Source organism: Hyla sarda, chromosome 9 (genome assembly GCF_029499605.1).
Source record: "Hyla sarda isolate aHylSar1 chromosome 9, aHylSar1.hap1, whole genome shotgun sequence".
NCBI classification, from domain to species: Eukaryota; Metazoa; Chordata; class Amphibia; order Anura; family Hylidae; genus Hyla; species Hyla sarda.
In genome coordinates, this window is record NC_079197.1 from 100,698,990 (window position 1) to 100,721,334 (window position 22,345).

The 22,345-nt window shown below is 44.0% G+C and overlaps 1 protein-coding gene and 1 long non-coding RNA gene across 10 annotated transcripts in view; one reads left to right on the forward strand and one right to left on the reverse strand.

Moving 5' to 3' along the window:
• GUCY2F (guanylate cyclase 2F, retinal) overlaps nt 1–22,345 on the forward strand; it is a 230,653-nt gene that overhangs the window by 59,966 nt on the left and 148,342 nt on the right. For all 9 annotated transcript variants that reach the window (XR_008847695.1, XM_056538849.1, XM_056538845.1 and 6 more), the window contains one exon: nt 12,830–13,131. Coding sequence is in view for 8 of the 9 variants with exons in the window: in XM_056538849.1 (XP_056394824.1) it covers nt 12,830–13,131 (302 nt within the window). In the remaining variant the exon portion in view is untranslated. The remainder of the gene's footprint in view (nt 1–12,829; nt 13,132–22,345) is intronic.
• LOC130290784 (uncharacterized) overlaps nt 1–22,345 on the reverse strand; it is a 34,036-nt gene that overhangs the window by 1,112 nt on the left and 10,579 nt on the right. The gene's annotated exons all lie outside the window — the stretch shown is intronic.

Sequence of the window (22,345 nt, forward strand, 5' to 3'; positions counted from 1 at the left end):
TAGGTAGGTAGGAGTATACAGGTCACCCTAGTAAGTAGGTAGTTTTTCCCATCAGCTAAATAGGTCCTTCCAATAAATAGGTGGCTCCCCAGTAGGAAGGGGGTGCCCCCATAACATAGTAACATAGTTTCCCCATTAAGGTACCCCCTCTTCAGTAGAATGGTAGGTACCCCCCATTCATTGTAAAGGCCCTCTTATAAGTAGCCACTAGCTAGCTTACCCCATTGGTATGTAATTTTCCTTTTAGATAGGTAGATTCCCCCATTAAGTAGGTAGATTCCCTCATTAGAAAAGTATTTTCTGCCTAGGTAGGTAGTTTTCCCTATTAGGTAGGTGCCACCTCACCTACTTAAAATAACTAAAACAAACTCTAGTGGCAGGATCTTCTTCCTTCTCCATTCTGGTGCAGGAAAAAAGCTATAGCCTCAGAATGCCTGTCCTGCTTTATTTTGCACTCAAATAGAGGGATTTTTCAAAGCTGTCTATTTCCCGAATCAATACAGACCAAACTACAGAGCGTAACGCTGGTCTATTGTGCGCTTAATTTATCAAAGGTCGTACAGCTCTTGATAAATTCTATGCATGGACTTCGGGACCTACGGTTTAGACTATATATTTAACCCCTTTGGACCAAGGACGTACTTTCCTATGAGAAACCAGTGATCAATGTGAAAGATCAGTGTGTGCAGTGTTATAGGTCCCTATGGGAGCTATAACACTGCAAAAAAAAAGTGAATGAATATCATTTAACCCCTCCCCTATTAAAAGTTTGAATCACCCCCCTTTTTCCATAAAAAAAAACACAGTGTAAATAAAAATAAACATATATGGTATCACCGCGTGCGGAAATTTCCGAATTATAAAAATATATCATTAATTAAACCACTCGGTCAATGGCGTGCGCGCAAAAAAATTCCAAAGTCCAAAATAGTGCATTTTTGGTCACTTTTTATATAATTTAAAAATGAATAAAAAGCGATCAATAAGTCCTATCAATGCAAAAATTACGTTAAAAACTTCAGATCACGGCGCAAAAAATTAGCCCTCATACCGTGCCATATACGGAAAAATAAAAAAGTTATAGGGGTCAGAAGATGACAATTTTAAGCGTATTAATTTTCCTGCATGTAGTTATGATTTTTTCCAGAAGTACGACAAAATCAAACCTATATAAATAGGGTATCATTTTAATTGTATGAACCTACAGAATAAGGATAAGGTGTCATTTTTACCGAAAAATGTACTACGTAGAAACGGAAGCCCCCAAAAGTTACAAAACTGCGTTTTTTTTTCAATTTTGTCGCACAATGATATTTTTTTCCGTTTCACCGTAGATGTTTGGGCAAAATGACTGACGTCATTACAAAGTAGAATTGGTGGCACAAAAAATAACCAATCATATGGATTTTTAGGTGCAAAATTGAAAGAGTTATGATTTTTTAAAGGCAAGGAGCAAAAAATCGAAAATGCAAATATGGAAAAACCCCCGGTCCTTAAGGGGTTAAACCTGCTTCAGCATGTTCTGACATTTCAGCGTACTTTCGGCTGATGCACCTAAAAGTCGCTTTTAATAAATTCAGCACCAATGCATTTTTCTGTCTAAAATAGATTATAATGCATCATGCTCTAAAAATCCTCTAAATCAAAAGTTGCGAAAAAGTTGCACGTATTTAGACTGTAACTTTCTGTGCGACAATTTTAGACAGGAAAAAAACAGTCTAAATCCTTTGAGAAATCTCCCCCAAAGTGTTTATCCATATATCCTGTCTGTAGTGTATTAGACCATCTAATCAAATGAAGATGACCTTGTTTTGCTTAATGGATCTGAGTGTAAGGACACTTGTTGATCATTACTTCTAAAATTAATTCTGATTAGCTTCTGCCAAATGAGCTAAATTTTATGGTAAACTATTTCCATTGACCATGTCATTCCCTTAATATAGTGAAAACCCAAAATATCTTGGTCATAAATCAATCTTAGTTCAAAGTAATGCATACACAAAGAGGGAGAGAGCAGAAGTGCAGTCAGAAATCCAGACAACGATATTCATTCTCATTCCTCATGCTGTTCATGTGCATCATCTGGTCAAAACAACTTGTTTAAATGGAAATAGGGCTGTTATCTAAATAAACAGAATAGAACATTGGTGATAGCATTATCCAGCGTAAATAAGGATTAATTATTACAATGTCTGTGTGGTGAAATCCTATTTGGCTATGTCTCTTTTGAAGAGTAGGGCATGCTTATGTGGGTTATGCACATTATATAATATCAACTCAAAATAACAGTACGTGGCTTGATCAAATGTGCAGAATATAAATAGGTGGTGGCATTTTATTACATGTACCTCAACACTACATCATGTACATATTTACTGGAAGTGGAAATGACAAAAAATATACTGTTATGTTTAGAGCAGAACTATAGTTCTATACTTTGGGAACAGGGTAGATGTCTTGTTTTACTTATTTTGGTCTGATCTTAACCCATTAAGGACACAGGGCGTATCCATACGCCCCCGTTTCCAAGTCCTTAAGGACACAGGGCGTATGGATACGCCCTGTGCATTTCCGGCCCCAGCCGCTAGCTGGAGCGGAGCCGGTGCCGGATGCCTGCTGAAATCGTTCAGCAGGCATCCCGGCATATCGCCCAGGGGGGTCATTATGTCCCCCCATGTCGGCGATTGCCGCAGACCCGGTGACCCGGAATTACTGGCTGATCGGGGCCGTCTCTGACGGCCCCGAACAGCCATTGCCAGCAGGGGTGAGGTGGCACTAGTGCCACCTCACGATCGCCCTGATTCGTCGGTCGGTTTCCCGGCCGACCAATCAGGGCTCCTGCTGCGGGTGTCACTCCCGCAACCCGCTCCGCCCCTCTTCCGGAGGACGTGAGCGGGTGCGGGAAGAAGACCCCAGGTGCTGGGGACCCCGATCCCCGGCGTCCCTATTGGGATCGGGGCCCCAGGAGCGACGGCGGCGGCGGGACTGACCTGCGCCGAGGCGGCGTGGAGCAGCAGCAGGAGGTGAGTGACAGCCTCCTGCTGTTGCTTAGCAACAGCTCCCAGCATGCAAAAAGGGCATGCTGGGAGCTGTAGTTATGCAACAGCAGGAGGAAGACCACCACAACTCCCAACATTCCCTTATGGGCATGCTGGGACTTGTAGCTTTGCAACAGCTGGAGGCACATTTTTTCTATGGAAAAGTGTACCCACAGCTGTTGTATAACTACAACTCCCAGCTTGCACAATCAGCTAAAGTGCATGCTGAGAGTTGTAGTGGTGCATCTGGTGGTTGCATAACTACAACTCCCAGCATGCCTGTTGGCTGTCGGTGACTGCTGAGAGTTGTAGTTTTGCAACAGCTGAAGGCACACTGAGTTAAGTAGCAAACCAGTGTGTCTCCAGCTGTTGCATAACTACAATCCCCAGCATCCCCAGCCAAAGTAGTATGCCTCCGGTTGTTGCATAACTACAAGACCCAGCATGCCCTTCCGCTGTCCGTACATGCTGGGGGTTGTAGCTTTTGCAACAGCTGAAGGCACACTGGTTGCAAAACACTGAGTTTGTTACCAAACTCGGTGTTTCACAACCAGTGTGCCTCCAGCTGTTGCAAAACTACAACTCCCAGCATGCACTGAGAGACCGTACATGCTGGGAGTTGTAGTTTTGCAACAGCTAGATGTTCCCCCCTCCCCAATGTGAACGTACAGGGTACACTCACATGGGCGGAGGTTTACAGTAAGTATCCGGCTGCAAGTTTGAGCTGCGGCAAATTTTCTGCCGCAGCTCAAGCTGCCAGCGAGAAACTACTGTGAACCCACGCCCGTGTGACTGTACCCTAAAAACACTACACTACCACAAAATAAAATAAAAAGTAAAAAAACACTACATATACCCATACCCCTACACAGCCCCCCTCCCCAATAAAAATGAAAAACGTCTGGTACGCCACTGTTTCCAAAACGGAGCCTCCAGCTGTTGCAAAACAACTACTCCCAGTATTGCCAGATAGCCACTGACTGTCCAGGCATGCTGGGAGTTTTACAACAGCTGGAGGCACCCTGTTTTGGAATCACTGGCGTAGAATACCCCTATGTCCACCCCTATGCAAGTCCCTAATTTAGGCCTCAAATGCGCATGGCGCTCTCACTTTGGAGCCCTGTCGTATTTCAAGGCAACAGTTAAGGGTCACATATGGGGTATCGCCGTACTCGGGAGAAATTGTGTTACAAATTTTGGGGGGTATTTTCTGCTATTACCCTTTTTAAAAATGTAAAATTTTTGGGAAAACAAGCATTTTAGGTAAAAAAATTTTTTTTTTTACATATGCAAAAGTCGTGAAACACCTGTGGGGTACTAAGGTTTACTTTACCCCTTGTTACGTTCCCCGAGGGGTCTAGTTTCCAAAATGGTATGCCATGTGTATTTTTTTGCTGTCCTGGCACCATAGGGGCTTCCTAAAGGTGACATGCCCCCCCAAAAACCATTTGTCGCTCCTTCCCTTCTGAGCCCTCTACTGCGCCCGCTGAACAATTAACATAGACATGTGAGGTATGTCCTTACTCGAGAGAAATTGGGTTTCAAATTCAAGTAAAAATTTTCTCCTTTTTACCCCTTGCAAAAATTAAAAAATTGGGTCTGCAAGAACATGCGAGTGTAAAAAATGAAGATTTTGAATTTTCTCCTTCACTTTGCTGCTATTCCTGTGAAACACCTAAAGGGTTAATTCACTTACTGAATGTCATTTTGAATACTTTGGGGGGTGTAGTTTTTATAATGGGGTCTTTTATGGGGTATTTCTAATATGAAAACCCTTCAAATCCACTTCAAAACTGAACTGGTCCCTGAAAAATTGTGAGTTTGAACATTTTGTGAAAAATTTCAAAATTGCTGCTGAACTTTGAAGCCCTCTGATGTCTTCCAAAAGTAAAAACTCATAAATTTTATGATGCAAACATAAAGTATACATATTGTATATGTGAATCCAAAAAAATGTATTTTGAATATCTATTTTCCTTACAAGCAGAGAGCTTCAAAGTTAGAAAAATGCTAAATTTTCTTTTTTTTCATCAAATTTGGGGATTTTTCACCAAGAAAGGATGCAAGTTACCATAAAATTTTACCACTAAGTTAAAGTAGAATATGTCACGAAAAAACAATCTCGGAATCAGAATGATAACTAAAAGCATTCCAGAGTTATTAATGTTTCAGTGGTCAGATTTGCAAAAAACGCTCTGGTCCTTAAGGTGTAAAATGGCCTGGTCCTTAAGGCGTTAATTGCATTGTGTATTTTTCTTGTTTAAATGGAATCTGACAGCTAGTTCACCCACACTAAACCCAGTATACTGGTTTATAGAGTAGGTGCAGAGCTGTAAAATGAGGGGTTACTCACTGAAATACGTTCAATGGGTGCTGCTTTCTGCTTGTAAATAGTTTCATTCCCATCGGAGGAGGGGAGCCAGCTGGCCAAGTCCCCCAGTCTCCTACATAATCGCCCGTCCGCCCCGCCTTCTTCCTTATTATGCTAATTAAGGCTGCGGGTTGGCCGTCTGCTCTCTGTGCTAGCTGTCAGATTCTCTCTGAGTGTATGTGTATGAGTCTGGCAATAGGCTACAATGGTTGAACTGTGGTTCTCCTAAGTATATCTGAAAAAGTTTAGAAAAATAGGAACAAAAGGAGGATGGAACTCTTCTGAATGTTGCAGCTCATCTGTTCTCCTCCTGTTCTGTTCTTAGGTTTTAATCTGTTCTTGGTACTGCCTTATGGCATGTCTTTACAGGGGTGATGTATAAAAAACCCTCTGGGAACAGATACAAAAGATCTTTTCTTTTCAGTTAATTTAATAACTATATGGTGGTGGTTTAAACACCCAGTCACAGACCAAACTATTTTAAAATAAAAGACTATAATTTTTGGCACAGAATGGTGGTTACAATTCATATCAAAGGCATAATAAACTTGCTGGTTACAATATGCACTAGGTGTTTACACTTTTTTGCGCCTTTTCACTGTACAGCAGATTACTGAGAAGTTACCGTCTTTGCAGATCCATTGGTCAGGAATTTATCATTCCGACTTTAAAAAAAAAATGCAAACCCTTCCAAAACAATGCAAATCTACACCAGTCAAGACCTGGCCTACAAAACTGCCTTTGAACAGCATGCTTAAAAGGTCGCATAGTAGGAATCTTACAAAGGGATGTCCTGAAGTAAAAAATGACAGCGAGGACATGCTGGGAGTTGTAGTTTTGCAACAGCTGGAGAGTCATAGGTTAAAGGGGTATTACAGGATTTTTCTTTTTACTACAGGGCTGTAAAGTTAGTGTAGTTCATAATATGAATTCAGGTAGAAAACAGACATGGTGCACATCTACAATCTTGCACAATGATCTAATTGCTTCTCAGCATAATTTCAAAAACTAACAGGTTGTTAGTATATACGTTTTGATCAAAAAGTACAAGCCCACTCGCCACGTCAAGGCCACCTATTTAGAGTGGGTCCCTAATGTCCCTAGCATAAAATGGCGTAGCACTGGGCGGCGACTACCACCGCCGCGACACCAGTGCCCACGGGGGGGGGAACGACCCACTGGCAGAGCGGCCCCAATGCCACTCAAACCAGTCCATGGGTCGCACCTCCCCGCAGACACGGCGCCACGGCAGCAACGGACGCCGCACAGCACCACACCATGATGCAGCAGACAAGGTTTTGGTGACCTCACATCACCATTCTCAAGTGTGAGGTCCCCGAAACGTTGTCTGCTGCATCATGCAATAAACCGCAAATTTTTCCACGTATATTGGTTTGCTGCATCTATTTGTTATATTGTGGAGAACTGGAGATCCGAGGTTCTAGTGTGCCTTCACCCATCGCTACAGTGTATCATTACTGGAGGTGCTGCTTCTATTTGGAACTGTAGATAGATAGATATGAGATAGATAGAAAGAAAGAAAGAAAAATGATGTGAGATTGATAGATGATAGATACATATAAGATAGATAGATAGATAGATATGAGATAGATAGATAGATATGAGATAGATAGATAGATAGATATGAGATAGATACGAGATAGAAAGAAATAATGATATGAGATAGATAGATAGATAGATATTATATCTGAAATCTATATATATAAAACTCAATGGGGGAGATTTATCATTAGGTGTCTATTGTAGACACAGCTATACCCCTTTACACTGCTTGTCTAATTTACACTCTTGCTCAGAATTTACTAAGGCTGTGGTCTCCTTTGATAAATCTTGTGCAAATATAGACATGCCCCCCCCCCCTCGCTCTACCGTGCACTCCTTCTCTACCTCACAGGAAAAGTGGACATAGGGATTTTGTTCTATTGCTTTGAGGCCAGGATTCCATTGAGTTTTTTTGTCAGCAAAAAATGCCAGAAAAACTGTCCAAGCTTTTTCCTGCGTTTTTTGTCAGTTTTTCTTGCGTTTTTTTTCTTGCTGTTTTTTTTTTGTTGCTGGTGTGTGGAAACAAAAAAATGTACTAAACTTTTTGTTGTTTTTTTTCTTTGAAATTTAGATGCTTAAATGTCAATAAAAGGGTTAACGAGGGCTGTGGGAGAGAGTTTAAAAAAAATTCAATGTGTCGTGTTTTTTATAATTGAATTTTCAGGCTTAGTAGTGGAAGGCGTCCTGTAGAGGGAATCCATTACCACGCCGGGGCTTAGCGTTAGGCACAAAATCAGCTAGCCCTAACCCCCAATTATTACTCCGATACCCACCGCCACAGGGGTTCCGGGAAGAGCCGGTACCAACAGGCCCGGAGCATCAAAAATGGCCTAGGCGGTAACAGGCTGGCGTTTTTTAGGCTGGGGAGGGCAGGTAACAATGGTCCTCACCCACCCTGGAGAAATCAGGCTGTTGCTGCTTAGTTGGTATCTGGCTGATACTGAAAAAATGAGGGAACCACACATGTTTTTTTTATTTATTTATTTATAAAACAAACAAACAAACGTATAGGGTTCCCCCTATTTTCAGTATCAGCCAGATACCAACCAAGCAGCAAAAGCCTGACGTTACCAGGGTGGGCAAGGACCATTGTTACAGTGTATAAATGGAGATCGCAGCGGGTCTCTGCAGAATGACCTGGTGCGATCTGCACCTCAGCACTGGAACTATAACTCCCATCATGGGGAGAGTCTGTGTATGATGGGAGTAGCAGTCCTAAAAGTCCCGCAGCCGGGGGATGTGCAAGTGCCATCCGTCAGCGGCGCTGCGGTACTACAACTACTCCCATCATGGGACAAACTCTGTCCCATGATAGGAGTAGTAGTCCAAGGGCAGAGGTTCAGATCGCAGCAGATCAGTCTCTGGAGATCCGCTGCGATCCGCATTTATTAACTGTACAAGCCGACGGTACATGCGGCTACACTGCGCTGCACGCCGGCTCCTATATACAGCTCTTATATTTCATAATCCCCGCCGGGAGAGGGGAGCTCTGATTGGTGAATAGCTGTTGACCAATCAGAGCTTTTTTTTATCAAATGGTGCCAGAAAGTTAAACAGATTTTAACATTATTTCTATTAAAAAATCTGAATCCTTCCAGTACTTATCAGCTGCTGTATGCTCCACAGGAGGTTCTTGTTTTTTTTTTTTTTTCCCTTTCTGCCTGACCACAGTGCTCTCTGCTGACACCTCTGTCCATTTTAGGAACTGTCCAGAGTAGGAGCAAATCCTCATAGTAAATCTCTCTGCTCTAGTTCCTGACATGGACAGAGGTGTCAGCAAAAAGCACTTGTGGTCAGACAGAAAGGAAATTAGAAAAGAAAATAACTTTCTCTCTAGCAAACAGCAGCTGATAAGTACTGGACGGGTTAAGATTATTTTTTTATAGAAGTAATTTACAAATCTGTTTAACTTTCTGGCACCAGTTGATTTAAAAGAAAATGTTTTCCAGCAGAGTACCCCTTTAATGATAATTTAATGTAATTTTTTGGGGATTGGCCACAGGTCAACAGGAGTTATGCAGCTTTCTAATCAGCTTCCTGAGCAATTCAGGTTGCTGTAAACAGGCCAGAAGGGGCTAGAGACAGATGTGAGTGCCAGAGGTGGGACCTGCATTTATGGGACATTTTTAACATGTCACAGATAAGAATACAGATGGGCCTATTTACTATATGGGGACACAGAGAGGCATATTTTTTATATGGAGGCACAGAGGGGTCTACCTACTATATGGCGGCTCAGAGGGGCCTAACTACTATATAGGAGCACAGTGTGGGGGATTTTATTTATATATAGACAATTATATCAGATTGAAACTGATGCACAATATGAAACATCAACCTACAGGTGTGGAAAACCACACGACAAAATTGTGAATATACCCCAGTTAGAAGTAACTTGTGACAAGTGTAATCATATATAAAAGTAATTTTATTGAAATATATAGTTTAAAAAATACACGTGTATATATATATATATATATATATATATATATATATATAAACCACAGAATCATTGATTCTGTGGTTTCATATATATATATATATATATATATATATATATACATGTATTTTTTAAACTATATATTTCAATAAAATTACTTTTATATATGATTACACTTGTCACAAGTTACTTCTAACTGGGGTATATTCACAATTTTGTCGTGTGGTTTTCCACACCTGTAGGTTGTTGTTTTAGTTGCTCTTTTAGTGAAAAATTAAACCCCCCCTATCTATAAATTATTTTATTTGAGCCCTTGACGAAAGTCTTCTTCGGTTACACAATATGAAACATGTCAAATTTACAATTTTTTTTTTTTAAATGTACTTTTACTTATCTCCCATGTGCCTTCCATATTTTGATATCCTGTGGCCATTGGTTGTGTCATATTTATGGAATCCACTGAGGTGGTCATACATACTTTGACCTGAAATTATTTAGTATTTAGTCTCCACTGCACATATAAGGCTTCTTTCACAGTACCGTTATGACACGGCAGTGTGACGGCCATTGTGGGAGCCGGGGAGAATAGCGAGAGAAAAAATACTGTGCAAGTGCAAGCACCGTCTTTTTCTCCCACTATTCCCATCAAAAAACTACGGTGCCCCATAATAGTACATGGGAGCTGTCGGGACCCATTGTTGCCCGTTGCTCCCCATCATGAGAACGGCCGTTAAAGAGACAAAAAAAAAATAGAGACCGTTCTTGACAGGGAGCAACGGCAGTGTGAAAGGGGCCTAAGAAGGGGAGAACATAGCACATAGGACGGCCACAGTTCAGAGAAGAAACCAGAAAGCCATCAATTAGATGGGAAGAAAAACAGAACAATGATGTATGTTATTTTGCATAAATGGTACATTTGTGGTCCTTTACATTGTGTAAGTGGTAACTTTTCTTTGGAAAAACTCTTTGAATAGGTTCACACATGCCATATTTTGCTGCATATTTTTCTTTGAATTGAAGTCAATGGGTAGCAAAGTCAGCTGTAAAAATGCTCAGCAGAATACAGCACATGTGACCTTAACCTTAAGCAAAAAAAAAGTATGAAAGCATTTAAAGGAAGGCTTATTTTGTAAACCCTGAAGGAAAGAACGGAGGGAAAGTGTCATGTCTGGGCAGGGAAGGAGTGCACACTATTATCGCCCACTCCCCCTAACCCTGCCTACTTACGTAGCCACCCTAGGTAGCGGGTCCATAACCACAGTGACGGTCCCTACTTACAATAAGTGAGGGCAGTCCAGTCAAAATAATAAACTATAATGCAGACAGAGGTCAGGACAAAGAATGTAATTAGCCAGACTAACAGAAAAATAACTAAACATACACACAATAAGTTGCTGTCCACAGTCCAAGTCAATACCAAGATGCAACAGATAAGCCAATTCGCAAAGCCAGGAGAAGAGTCAGAGAGCGGAGCCAAAGAGTCAAAATGCCAGATATAACAAATACAATATAAATGCTAGCTAGGAGTACACAGAGCTCTATAGCAGGCAAGGATTGGGAGAAGACTGCCAGCTAATATAGGCCCAGACCAGGTGTTCACATCCAAGTCAGCTGACCAGTCCAGACAGCTGGGCATAGCCCAAACCAAAACAAAACAGAGAGCTGTCAGAACCATTTCCCTCCACGGTTCTGACAGTACCCCTCCCCTTCCCTTTTAGGAGGGGCTACTGGACCATTCACAACCTGAGAGTAAAGAGGTGCAGATGAATCATCAATTTCTACATCAGTATCCTCATCCTCTATGTCACACCACTCTTTGGTGTCCTCACAATCATCTTTACTCTTTTCAGACTCCAAATCCACATGATTATTCTCCAAAGATTTATTGCTTAAGACATCACAACGCACAGATTTAGTCAGAGGCTGCTGCAAAACTGGTTCTAAGACAGTCTCAGGTATAACATCAGTTTGCACTGAAGATGAAACAATGCCCCCCAGAAGAACTTTACCAGGCGTAGTTCTCTGAGGGAAATGATATACCTGTGCGCCCAAGTGGCCTCCCCGATTACCACTTGGACGTGGACGCTTGATACAGGATCCGATGAAATGAGTGTTCTCTCCAGAGTAAAAACACAGGCCATAGAGTTGATCAATCAAGGAGGACAGGAGAGACAGAGGATGAAGAACGCTCCCGTTTACGTTCTCGCAAACATCTATCCAAACACTCAGCTAAAGTCATGGCTTGGTCAAGGGTGTCAGGAGAGGGTCAGATAATGTTACTCCTGTATAATAGCTAATGCTCTACTATCCCTGTATGCTCTACTATCCCTGTATGATAGGTCATGTACTGTTACCCCTGTATGATGGGTCATGTACTGTTACCCCTGTATGATGGATCATGTACCATTACCCATGTATGATGGATCATGTACTTTTACCCCTGTATGATGGGTCATTTATTGGTACCCCTGTATGATGGGTCAAGTACTTTTATCCCTGAATGATGGATCACGTGCTGTTATCCCTGTATGATGGATCACGTACTGTTAACCCTGTAAGATGGATCATGGACTGATCCCTGTATGATGGGTCACGTACTGTTATTCCTGTATGATGGATCATGTATTGTTACCCCTGTATGATGGGTCATGTACTGTTACCCCTGTATGATGGATCATGTACCATTACCCATGTATGATGGGTCATGTCCTGTTATTCCTGTATAATAGGTAATGCTCTGTTATCCCTGTATGATGGGTTATGTACTGTTACCCCTGTATAATAGCTAATGCTCTGTTATCCCTGTATGATAGGTCATGTACGGTTACTACTGTATGATGGGTCGTGTACTGTTATCCCTGTATGATGGATCATGTATTTTTACCCCTGTATGATGGGTCATGTACTGTTACCCCTGTATGATGGATCATGTACCATTACCCCTGTATGATGGGTTGTGTACTGTTACTCCTGTATAATAGCTAATGCTCTGTTATCCCTGTATGATAGGTCATGTACTGTTACTACTGTATGATGGGTCGTGTACTGTTATCCCTGTATGACGGATCATGTATTGTTACCCCTGTATGATGGGTCATGTACTGTTACCCCTGTATGATGGATCATGTACCATTACCCATGTATGATGGGTTATGTACGGTTACCCCTGTATGATGGGTCGTGTACTGTTACTCCTGTATAATAGCTAATGCTCTGTTATCCCTGTATGATAGGTCATGTACTGTTACTACTGTATGATGGGTCGTGTACTGTTACCCCTATATGATGTGTCTACAAATATCATTGTCCCAGAAATTCTGTTCTGGTAAATCTTTCTGATTTCAGCTCTCATACTTTTGCTATTATAACATTCTAATGTAAGATTTATTATTTAGTTGATTTCTCTATATATTGCAGTGATCATCATGTGCATGCATTCTGTGCTTATTGGAGGACAACCACAACGGCAACTCTTGGAGATAGCACATGACTTGAAAATGACAGATGGCACCTATGTTTTTATCCCTTATGATACTCTATACTACAGTTTACCTTATCACAAGACACCATATGAGATACTAAGGCTCAGCTCCAAGCTCAGGGCTGCCTATGATGCCGTACTCACAATCACTGTGGAGTCAGAGCAGAAAAACTTCTATCAAGCCTTTCAAGAAGCTGTCGACAATGGAGAGGTTATTAACAAACCAAATCCAACAGAGGTATATAAAAATGTACTGGTTTATGGCAAATGTATGAGCTGTTATTCATTTCAGCCTTATTAATTAATTTCATAGCATGAAATTGATTTATTTATCACATGCATTCATATAACAGCAGGATGCAGACTTTAAAAGTTTTATTGGAACCCCTGTTATGGACAATTCCACAGAAACCTGTTTATGAATTATTATAAATTATGCAAATTAGCTGTATTCCAGAAGAAAGAGAACTGTCACTCTAGCCACCTGTTGGAAACTATGAACCCCTTCCCATTGTATTTTTGGAGAAAGTGTTTACATTTTTTCCTCCTCCTCACTATTGACTTTGGCATCTACTGGGTTAACTGGCCAAGATCAGAGTTATTTCCAATTCCAGCCTCTTCTGGCAGGTGTAAGCTGTTATATACAGATAGCTATGTCTGAAGCTGACTCTTCTTCTAAACTCACTCCACACTACTTTCCCCACATAACAATGTAATAATATGCCAGTTTTTTGTTAGGGGATTAACCCAGTGAAGAGGTTATCCAATACAGTGGTCCCTCAACATACGATGGTAATCCGTTCCATATGGACCATCGTTTGTTGAAACCATCGTATGTTGAGGGATCCGTGCAATGTAAAGTATAGGACAGTGGTCTACAACCTGCGGACCTCCAGATGTTGCAAAACTACAACACCCAGCATGCTGGGAGTTGTAGTTTTGCAACATCTGGAGGTCCGCAGGTTGAAGACCACTGGTATTGGAGGTTATACTCACATGTCCCCGCCGCTCAGGACCGTCACCGCTGCCCTGGATGTCGCCTTCCATCGCTGTCGCCGCGTCCTCGGGGTGTCCCCGATGCTCTGGCAAGGCCTCTGCTTCCCCAGCATCCTCGCTCTCCGCCGCCATCATCACGTCGTTACGCACTCCGCTCCTATTGGATGACGGGATGGCGTGCGCAGCTACGTGATGACGACGATGGAGAGTGCCGATGATGCAGGGGATCCCGAAGAGGACGCACCGGAGCCCCGAGGACAGGTAAGTGATTGTCAGCGGACCACACAGGGCACCGTAAACGGCTATCCGGTGGCAGCTGAAGCAGTCTGCGCTGCCAGATAGCCGTTTATGCGATGGCCCCGACATACAAAAGCATCGTATATTGATGCTGCCTTCAACATGCGATGGCCTCTGAGAGGCCATCGTATGTTGAAATGATCGTATGTCGGGACCATCGTAGGTTGGGGGGTCAATGTATAACAAAACTTATCCCCTATCCTCAGGTTGTGTCGGATCGCGGGGGGTCCGACTTCTGGGACCCCCTGCGATCTCCTGCCGGGTGCCCCGGCTCTCTGCATGAATGGAGTGTGTCGACCACTGCACAAAGCTGTGGCCAACTCGCCCCCACCATGTATCTCTACAGGAGAGCCAGAGATACAGCATTCGTGTATCTCCGGCTCTCCCATAGAGATTCATGGAGGGAAAATGTCGGCTACAGCTCCATTCATACAGAGAGCCGAGATTGCCGGGCGAGAGATGGTGAGAAGTCCCAGCGGTTGGACCCCCTGCAATCTGACATTTATCCCCTATCCTGCGTATGGGGGATATGTTTTGTTATACTGGACTAATCATTTAAGGATAGAGACCATTTTGACCTTTAAAACACAACCAATTAAAATTTTTGTGTCCTCCTCGCCCCTTTTAACAGTCATAACTTTTTACATCCACAGAGCCATGTGAGGGCTTGATTTTTGCACAGGTAATTGTTCTTTGTAATACCACCTTTAATTTTACCATAAAATGTACAGTGAAACCAAAAAAGGGCTTAAGTCCCAAACATTACTGGCGTACTTATGCACCCAATGTCGTCTAGCAGTTGTAGACCCTTGACACATGACAACATCAATAAAATCAGAAACACCCATATGTCAACAGCCGTTTCTAGCTACCTATTTGATAGAAATAGAGAGCCAATTTTCTTTCTTCTGAAGGTTATCTAATTTGCATAATGTTTCCAGCATTGCCTGTAAATGGCTTCCTATGTAGTGTCCCACAATGGCCACTTCAAAGTCTGTGTTTAGGTGTTTTATTGTTCTGCATTATTTTATAGTGTTTCGTGCTGTAACATATATTAACAGAAATGTGAGGGATGTACACACTGTTGTGAGATACCGTAACTCTGCACAAACTAATTGTTACAAGTAGCGCTGTGGCCAGATGCTCTGGCTGCGAGCACACTCCTGCCCCGTCCTCCCGTGCTAGCTCTGTTGCAGTTCGCATCGTGGGAATGAACGAATGTGAACATCTGGCCGTCACTCACCTCCTTGTGTTTCTGTCCTCTTCGCTGTCCCTGGCCGCTGGCCCGTGCGTCCCCATCTCCTAGGGCTAGCTCCCCTTGGTTTCCTGTTATTTAAAGGGCCAGCGCACCATTGATTGGTGCTTGTCTGGTCCTGACCTTATTTAATCCAGCCCTTCCTCTTGACCCCTGCCGGATCTTTGTGCCATTACAGCCTAAGAGAAAGCCTTCTGTTTGTGTCATGCCTTGTCGTTTATCTGACCCCATTACTACGTATCCTGACCTTATTCCTGTGCTGCCTGCCCTCTGACCTCTTGCTAAATGACCTGACCTTGCTACAGTGCCGCCAGTCCTGACCTCCTGCCAGTCCCTCACTATGACTCTGTCTCATTCCTTCTGTGCCATGCATCTCCTCAGCAGCCTTTGTGGACTAGTCATGCCAGGGGTCACGACCTGGGAGCCGCCTACCGCAGCAAGTCCATCCCGCTTTGCGGCGGGCTCTGGTGAAAACCAGCGGCTCCTTAGACTCTGCTCCATGGTACGGCTCACACCATCGTCCACAACAGGTATAGTGGATCGACACCACCTGCCGTTACAGTTAGCGTTGCTCGCGAATATTTGCAATGCGAATATTCGCGAATATAGCACTATATATTCGTAATTACGAATATTGTTTTTTTTTTTCACAGTACACATCACAGTGATCATCCCTCTCTGCTTCCAGCTTGTGTGGTGTAAAGAAGGCTCTATCTAATACTACTGTGTGAGACTGGCAAACGAATTTTCAAATATGGGAAAATTTGCATATGCAAATTTTCGCATATGCGAGTTTTAGCTTATGCCAATTTTTGCATATGCTAATTTTCGCACATACGAATTTTCGCTTATGCTAATTTTTGCATATGCAAAATAGAACGTGAATATTACGAATATGCGAATTTAGCGAATATATGACGAATATTTGTCCATATATTCGCGAAATATCGCGAATTCGAATATGGCCTATGCTGCTCAACACTAGTTACAGTTAGATCCGGCCATGGATCCCTCTGAGGGGCCTTTGTCTTACATTACTGATCTCACCACCATCGTGGCTCAACAGTCGCAGCAGCTAGCTCATCAAGTGCAACAGTTGGATCAATTATCCGCAATGATGCAGCAGCTACTCTCTGTTCAATAGCCACAGCAGCAGCCTCAACCTGTTCCTGCGGCTCCTTTAGTGTCTGCTGCTTCCGTGGCTTCCATCGGCTCCAAGCTACGTCTGTCCCTGCTGACAAAGTACAAAGGTAATCCAAAATTGTGCAGAGGGTTTGTGACTCAGTATTCCTTCCATCTGGAATTAGTGGCTGACCAATTAATGACGGAGGGAGCAAAGGTGACTTTTGTGGTCAGTCTACTCTCTGGGAAAGTCCTGGACTGGGCTACTCCTCTCTGGGACCGAAATGATCCTGTATCTTCCAACTTGCAAGCTTTCCTCTCAGCTTTCCGCATAGTTTTTCAAGAGCCTGCAAGGGCCTCCTCGGCCGAAACCCCACTTCTGAACCTCCGCCAAGGGGACTCTACTGTTGGTGACTGCGTGGTCCAGTTCCGCACCCTAGCCTCCGAATTGGCCTGGAATGACGAGGACCTGTGTTCTACCTTTAAAAAAGGGCTTTCCAGTAGAGTGAAGGATACTCTCGCTGCACGAGATCCTCCATCTTCCCTGAGTGACCTCATTCAGTTATCCACTCAAATAGATGTGTGTTTTACAGAGAGGCAGGAGGAACTTTGCCAAGAACGTGAACCAGTTCAGACACATCGTCTTCTCTGTTTGGCGCCTGTGTTAATGTGCCAGTATAAGCGTTCCTTGTGTGTCCCAAGCCAGTGTTCCAGACATCTTGCCATTGCCCCTGACTACGATCCTTGCTGCCTGCCCTGACCTTCTGCTACGTCCGACCTTGCTCTTGCCTAATCCCTTGTACCGCACCTATCTCAGCAGTCAGAGAGGTTGAGCCGTTTCCGATGGATACGACCTGGTTGCTACCGCCGCTGCAAGACCATCCAGCTTTGCGGCGGGCTCTGGTGAATACCAGTAGCAATTTAGAACCGGTCCGCCGGCACGGTCCACGCCAATCCCTCTCTGACACAGAGGATCCACCTCCAGCCAGCCGAATCCTGACACGAAGAAGCTATGCAGGTGGATCATTCTGGTCTAACCCAGCAAGAGTTAATGAAAATTTGTGTCTCTACTGTGCCAGCCCGGAGCATTTCCTTAAAGATTGTCCTTTGCGACCACCACGTACGTGAAACACACACACCTAGGAAACGTGGGAGAGGCGTCCTTAGGTGTGAATTCCACCTCTCCTTGATTGACCACATCGGTTCAAGTCTATACCTCTACCAGGGCTTCGTTCTTCGCCTCAGGCTTTCTGGACTCAGGTTCTGCTGGAAACTTTATCAACGCCTCCCGTGTCCACGAATACAGTGTCCCAATGACACGGCTCGTTAAGCCATTATACATTTCTTCTATCAATGGAGAATGCCTAAACTATGCGGTGGAATTCCGCACTGAACCTCTTTTATTGCAAGTGGGACTATTGCACAAGGAGAAGATAGAGTTCTATGTGCTTCCTCATTGTACTTCTTCTTGGTCTCCCTTGGCTACAACGTCACGCCCCGGCTCTAGACTGGCAAACTGGTGAAATCACCCGTTGGGGGTCCTACTGCCAGAACCACTGTCTAGTGACTCTGCAACCTAAGAGTGTCTCGGTGCCTCATTCCCTGCCGGGCCTGCCTCTTGCTTATCAGGACTTTACAGATGTGTTCTGCGAAAAGCAGGCTGAAAGTTTTCCTCCATATTGTCCCTATGATTGCCCGATTGACCTTCTGCCTTGGATTACGCCTCCTCGAGGAAGAATCTACCCCTTGTCTGTTCCCAAAACGCAAGCTATGGATCAATACATCAAGGAGAATCTCCAGAAGGGAATCATCCCGAAATCCTCCTCCCCTGCCGGTGCTGGATTCTTCTTTGTGGAAAAGAAGGACGTCTCTCTCTGCCCTTGTATTGATTACCAGGGACTTAACAAAATCACTGTAAAGAATCAATACCCCTTACCATTGATTTCAGAACTGTTTGATCACCTGCAGGGTGCCAGGATCTTCTCTAACCTGGATCTGCGAGGAGCATACAACCTCATCAGAATACGGGAAGGAGACGAATGGAAGACGGCTTTTATTTCGAGTACCTTGTGATGCCATTTGGTCTCTGTAACGCCCCGGCTGTTTTCCAAGAATTCGTCAATGACATCTTCCGTGATCTTTTCTACACATGTGTCGTGGTCTATCTGGATGGTATCCTGATCTTTTCTCCCAACTTGGAGCTTCATCGCACACATGTCCGACACGTCCTACCACGCCTTCGTGACAATTGTCTCAAAACTCGAGAAAAGCCTCTTCGAGAAGACAAGTCTTCCATTTCTTGGATATATAGTCTCCAATCAAGGCCTCCAGATGGACCCTGATAAGTTGTCTTGGGTTCTTAACTGGCCTCGACCTACTGTCCTGCGGTTTATACAACGCTTTATGGGGTTTGCCAATTATTATCCACAGTTCCAATTCCACACACCAAGTTCCAATTCCACACTTTTCCTCCTTGGTTGCTCCGATAGTGTCTCTTACTAAGAACAGTAACCCCAAATCCTGGCCTCCTGAGGCTGAAGTAGCCTTCTCCTGATTGAAATTGGCATTTGCCTCTGCTCTAGTTTTATCAAGACCTGACCCAGAATAACCCTTCTTCCTCGAAGTAGATGCCTCTTCAGTAGGAGCTGTAGCTATTCTGACCCAAAAGACCTCCAGGGGTAAAACCGTGATTTGTGTTTTTTTTCTCCAAGACTTTTTCACCTGCCAAGAAGAATTATTCCATTGGAGATCGTGAACTATTGGCCATTAAGCTCACCTTGGAAGAATGGCGTCACTTACTTGAAGGCTCTACTCATCCAGTCAGTATCTACACAGATCATAAGAACCTTTTGTACCTTCAGTCCGCTCTGCGTCTGAATCCCCGGCAGGCCAGGTGGTCTCTCTTCTATTCCAGACTCAATTTCCTAATCCATTTTCAGCCCGTGAATAAGAATATCAAGGCTGATGCTCACTCCAGGGCTTCTGATGTGGTGGGTCTGGACTCTTCCCCTCGGCCCATAGTGCCTCCTGAATGTTTGGTCTCTGTCGCACCTCTTGACCTACAGCAAGTTCCACCTGGGAAGTCTTTTGTACCATCCCGCTTTGGAATTAAGGTATTGAATTGGGGACATTCTTATCTATTGGCCGGGCACCCCGAAATTCAAAAGTCTACTCAGCTCATCTCTTGTCAGTATTGGTGGCCGAACTTGAAACGCAATGTTTCTGATTTTGTCCATTCCTGCACTACTTGTGCCAGAGACAAGACTCTATGTCTTAAGCCTGCAGGCCTTCTTCAACCTTTGCCCATTCCAGAGTGCCCTTGGACACACATCGCCATGGACTTTATCACTGACCTACCATCCTCCTCTAACAACACAGTCATCTGAGTTGTCACAGATCGTTTCTCCAAAATGTCCCATTTTGTTCCTTTGCCTGGACTTCCCTCTGCTCCTCAGCTGTCAGATCAATTCTTCTGACATATTTTTCGTTTACATGGTTTGCTATTACACATTGCCCCTCATTTAATAAGAGTGGAGTATAGGTTTCTTTGTGGGTTTTAATTCCCTACAATTTATTCTCCACGGTATTTACTAAGGTTTCCCTACATTTTCCACTTTCCCTACACTTTGCTTTTTTTTTTACACATGCTCTGATTTGTCTGGTTTTCCTCAGCTCAAATCCACCACATTTTATGTGGAAACCTTAGTAAATATGTAGTTTTTTTGTGAAAATGTGGGGCGGGAACATGCCCCTTTTCTGAGACCACGCCCCTTTTCCTGGCGACCACGCCCCTCTTTTGGGTTTTCTTAGCAAAATGGAGAGTTAGTCGGGTTTTTGCAATTCTGGCGCAAAATCTGGCACAGACAGAATTTCTGGCACAATGCGACAGATTCTGGCACACAACCCGACAAAACATGTCGGGTTTGAAATAGTAAATGAGGGCCATTGTCTCTGACCGAGGGGTACAATTTGTCTCCAAATTCTGGCGGGCGCTCTGTTCATGCCTCAAAGTCAAGTTGGACTTTTCTTCTGCTTATCACCCGCAGACCAATGGCCAGTTAGAGAGAGTGAACCAAATTCTGGGTAACTACCTCCGTCCCTTTGTCTCCGCACGTCAGGACAATTGGGCCAATTTGTTGTCTTGGGCTGAGTTTTCTTATAATCACCGGGACTCTGAGGCTACTAAAAGATCTCCATTCTTCACTGTCTATGGCTGCCATCCTCGCCCTCCTCTTCCTCTACCCACTTCTTTTGGGGTACGTGCTGTGGATGACCAGATCCAGGATTTTATGACTATTTGGCAGGAGACTCAATGGTCCTTGATACACACCTCTACCCTTATGAAGTCTCACGCATACAAGAGAAGAAGACCAACTCCAATCTTCTCTCCTGGAGATAAAGGTTGGCTGTCTGCCAAATACATTCGACTGAAGATCCCCAGCTACAAACTTGGTCCTTAGTTTCTCGGTCCTTTTAGGATCTTACGTAAAATTAATCTGGTCTCCTATAAGCACTGCCTGCTTCCTTCCTTACATATTCCAAATACCTTCCACGACTTTCTCCTCAAGCTACTGGTCCTCAACCGTTTCTCCCAGGGCGAAGTCTCTCCTACTCCCGTGTCCGGCGCTGCCGATGTTTTTGCGGTTAAGGAGATTCTTGCCACCAAGACCATCAGGGGGAAACGGTACTTCTTGATGGATCAGAAGGGTTTTGATCACGAGGAGAGGTCCTGAGAACCCGATGAGAACATCTTAGATCAGGATCTGGTGCTGAGGTTCCTGCAGCCCAAAAAGAGGTGGAGACCTAATAGGGGGTACTGTTACAAGTAATGCTGCAGCCAGACGTGCTGGCCATAAGAGCACTCCTGCCCCGTCCTCCCGTGCTGGCTCTGCTGCGGTTTGCATTGCGGGATTCGCCCGCATGCGAATACCTGGCCGTCAGTCACCTCCCCGCGTCTCTTTCACCTTTGCTGTCCCTGTCCTCCGGTGCTTGCGTTTCCTAGGGCTCACACGTGCCGGCTTCCTGTGATTTAAAGGGCCAGCACACCATTGATTGTTGCTTGTAGGAAAATGCTGCACACGATTTGCATTTAAAGAACTTGTATTTAGTAGTATTAACCATCAGGTGATATAATATTTCTATTATATGGATTGATTGTTGCTTGTCTGGTCCTGACCTTATTTAACCCTGCACTTCCTCTTGACCCCTGCTGGATCTTTTTGCCATTACAGCCTAAGAGAAAACTTTCTGTTTGTGTCTTGCCTTGCCGTGTATCTGACCCCATTGCTAAGTATCCTGACCTTGCTCCTGTGCTGCCTGCCCTCTGACCTCTTGCTACGTGACCTGACCTTGCTACAGTGCCACCAGTCCTGACCTCCTGCTAGAGTCTCACTACGACTCTGTCTTGTTCCTTCTGTGCCACGCATCTCCTCAGCAGACTTTGTGGACGTGTCGTGCCAGGGGTAGCGGTAGCAACCTGGGAGCCGCCTGCCGCAGCAAGTCTCTAGTGAAAACCAGCGGCTCCTTAGACTCCGCTCCCTAGTACGACCACCTGCTGTTGTATGACACAAACCCCTGTACTATGTTGTTTTTCTAGAAAGGCAATGAGAATCCAGCTCACAAGGTTACAGTCCAAAAATAGCAAAAAAAAAATTCTGAAGCATATAGATTTAAAATCCATACAAAAAAATCCCTAAAAAGTAACTGATACATTTCAGACAGTATGTCCTTATTCTTATGTCATTTTTCTCTTCCAAAGTTAATACTGTTTGTGTAAAACGCC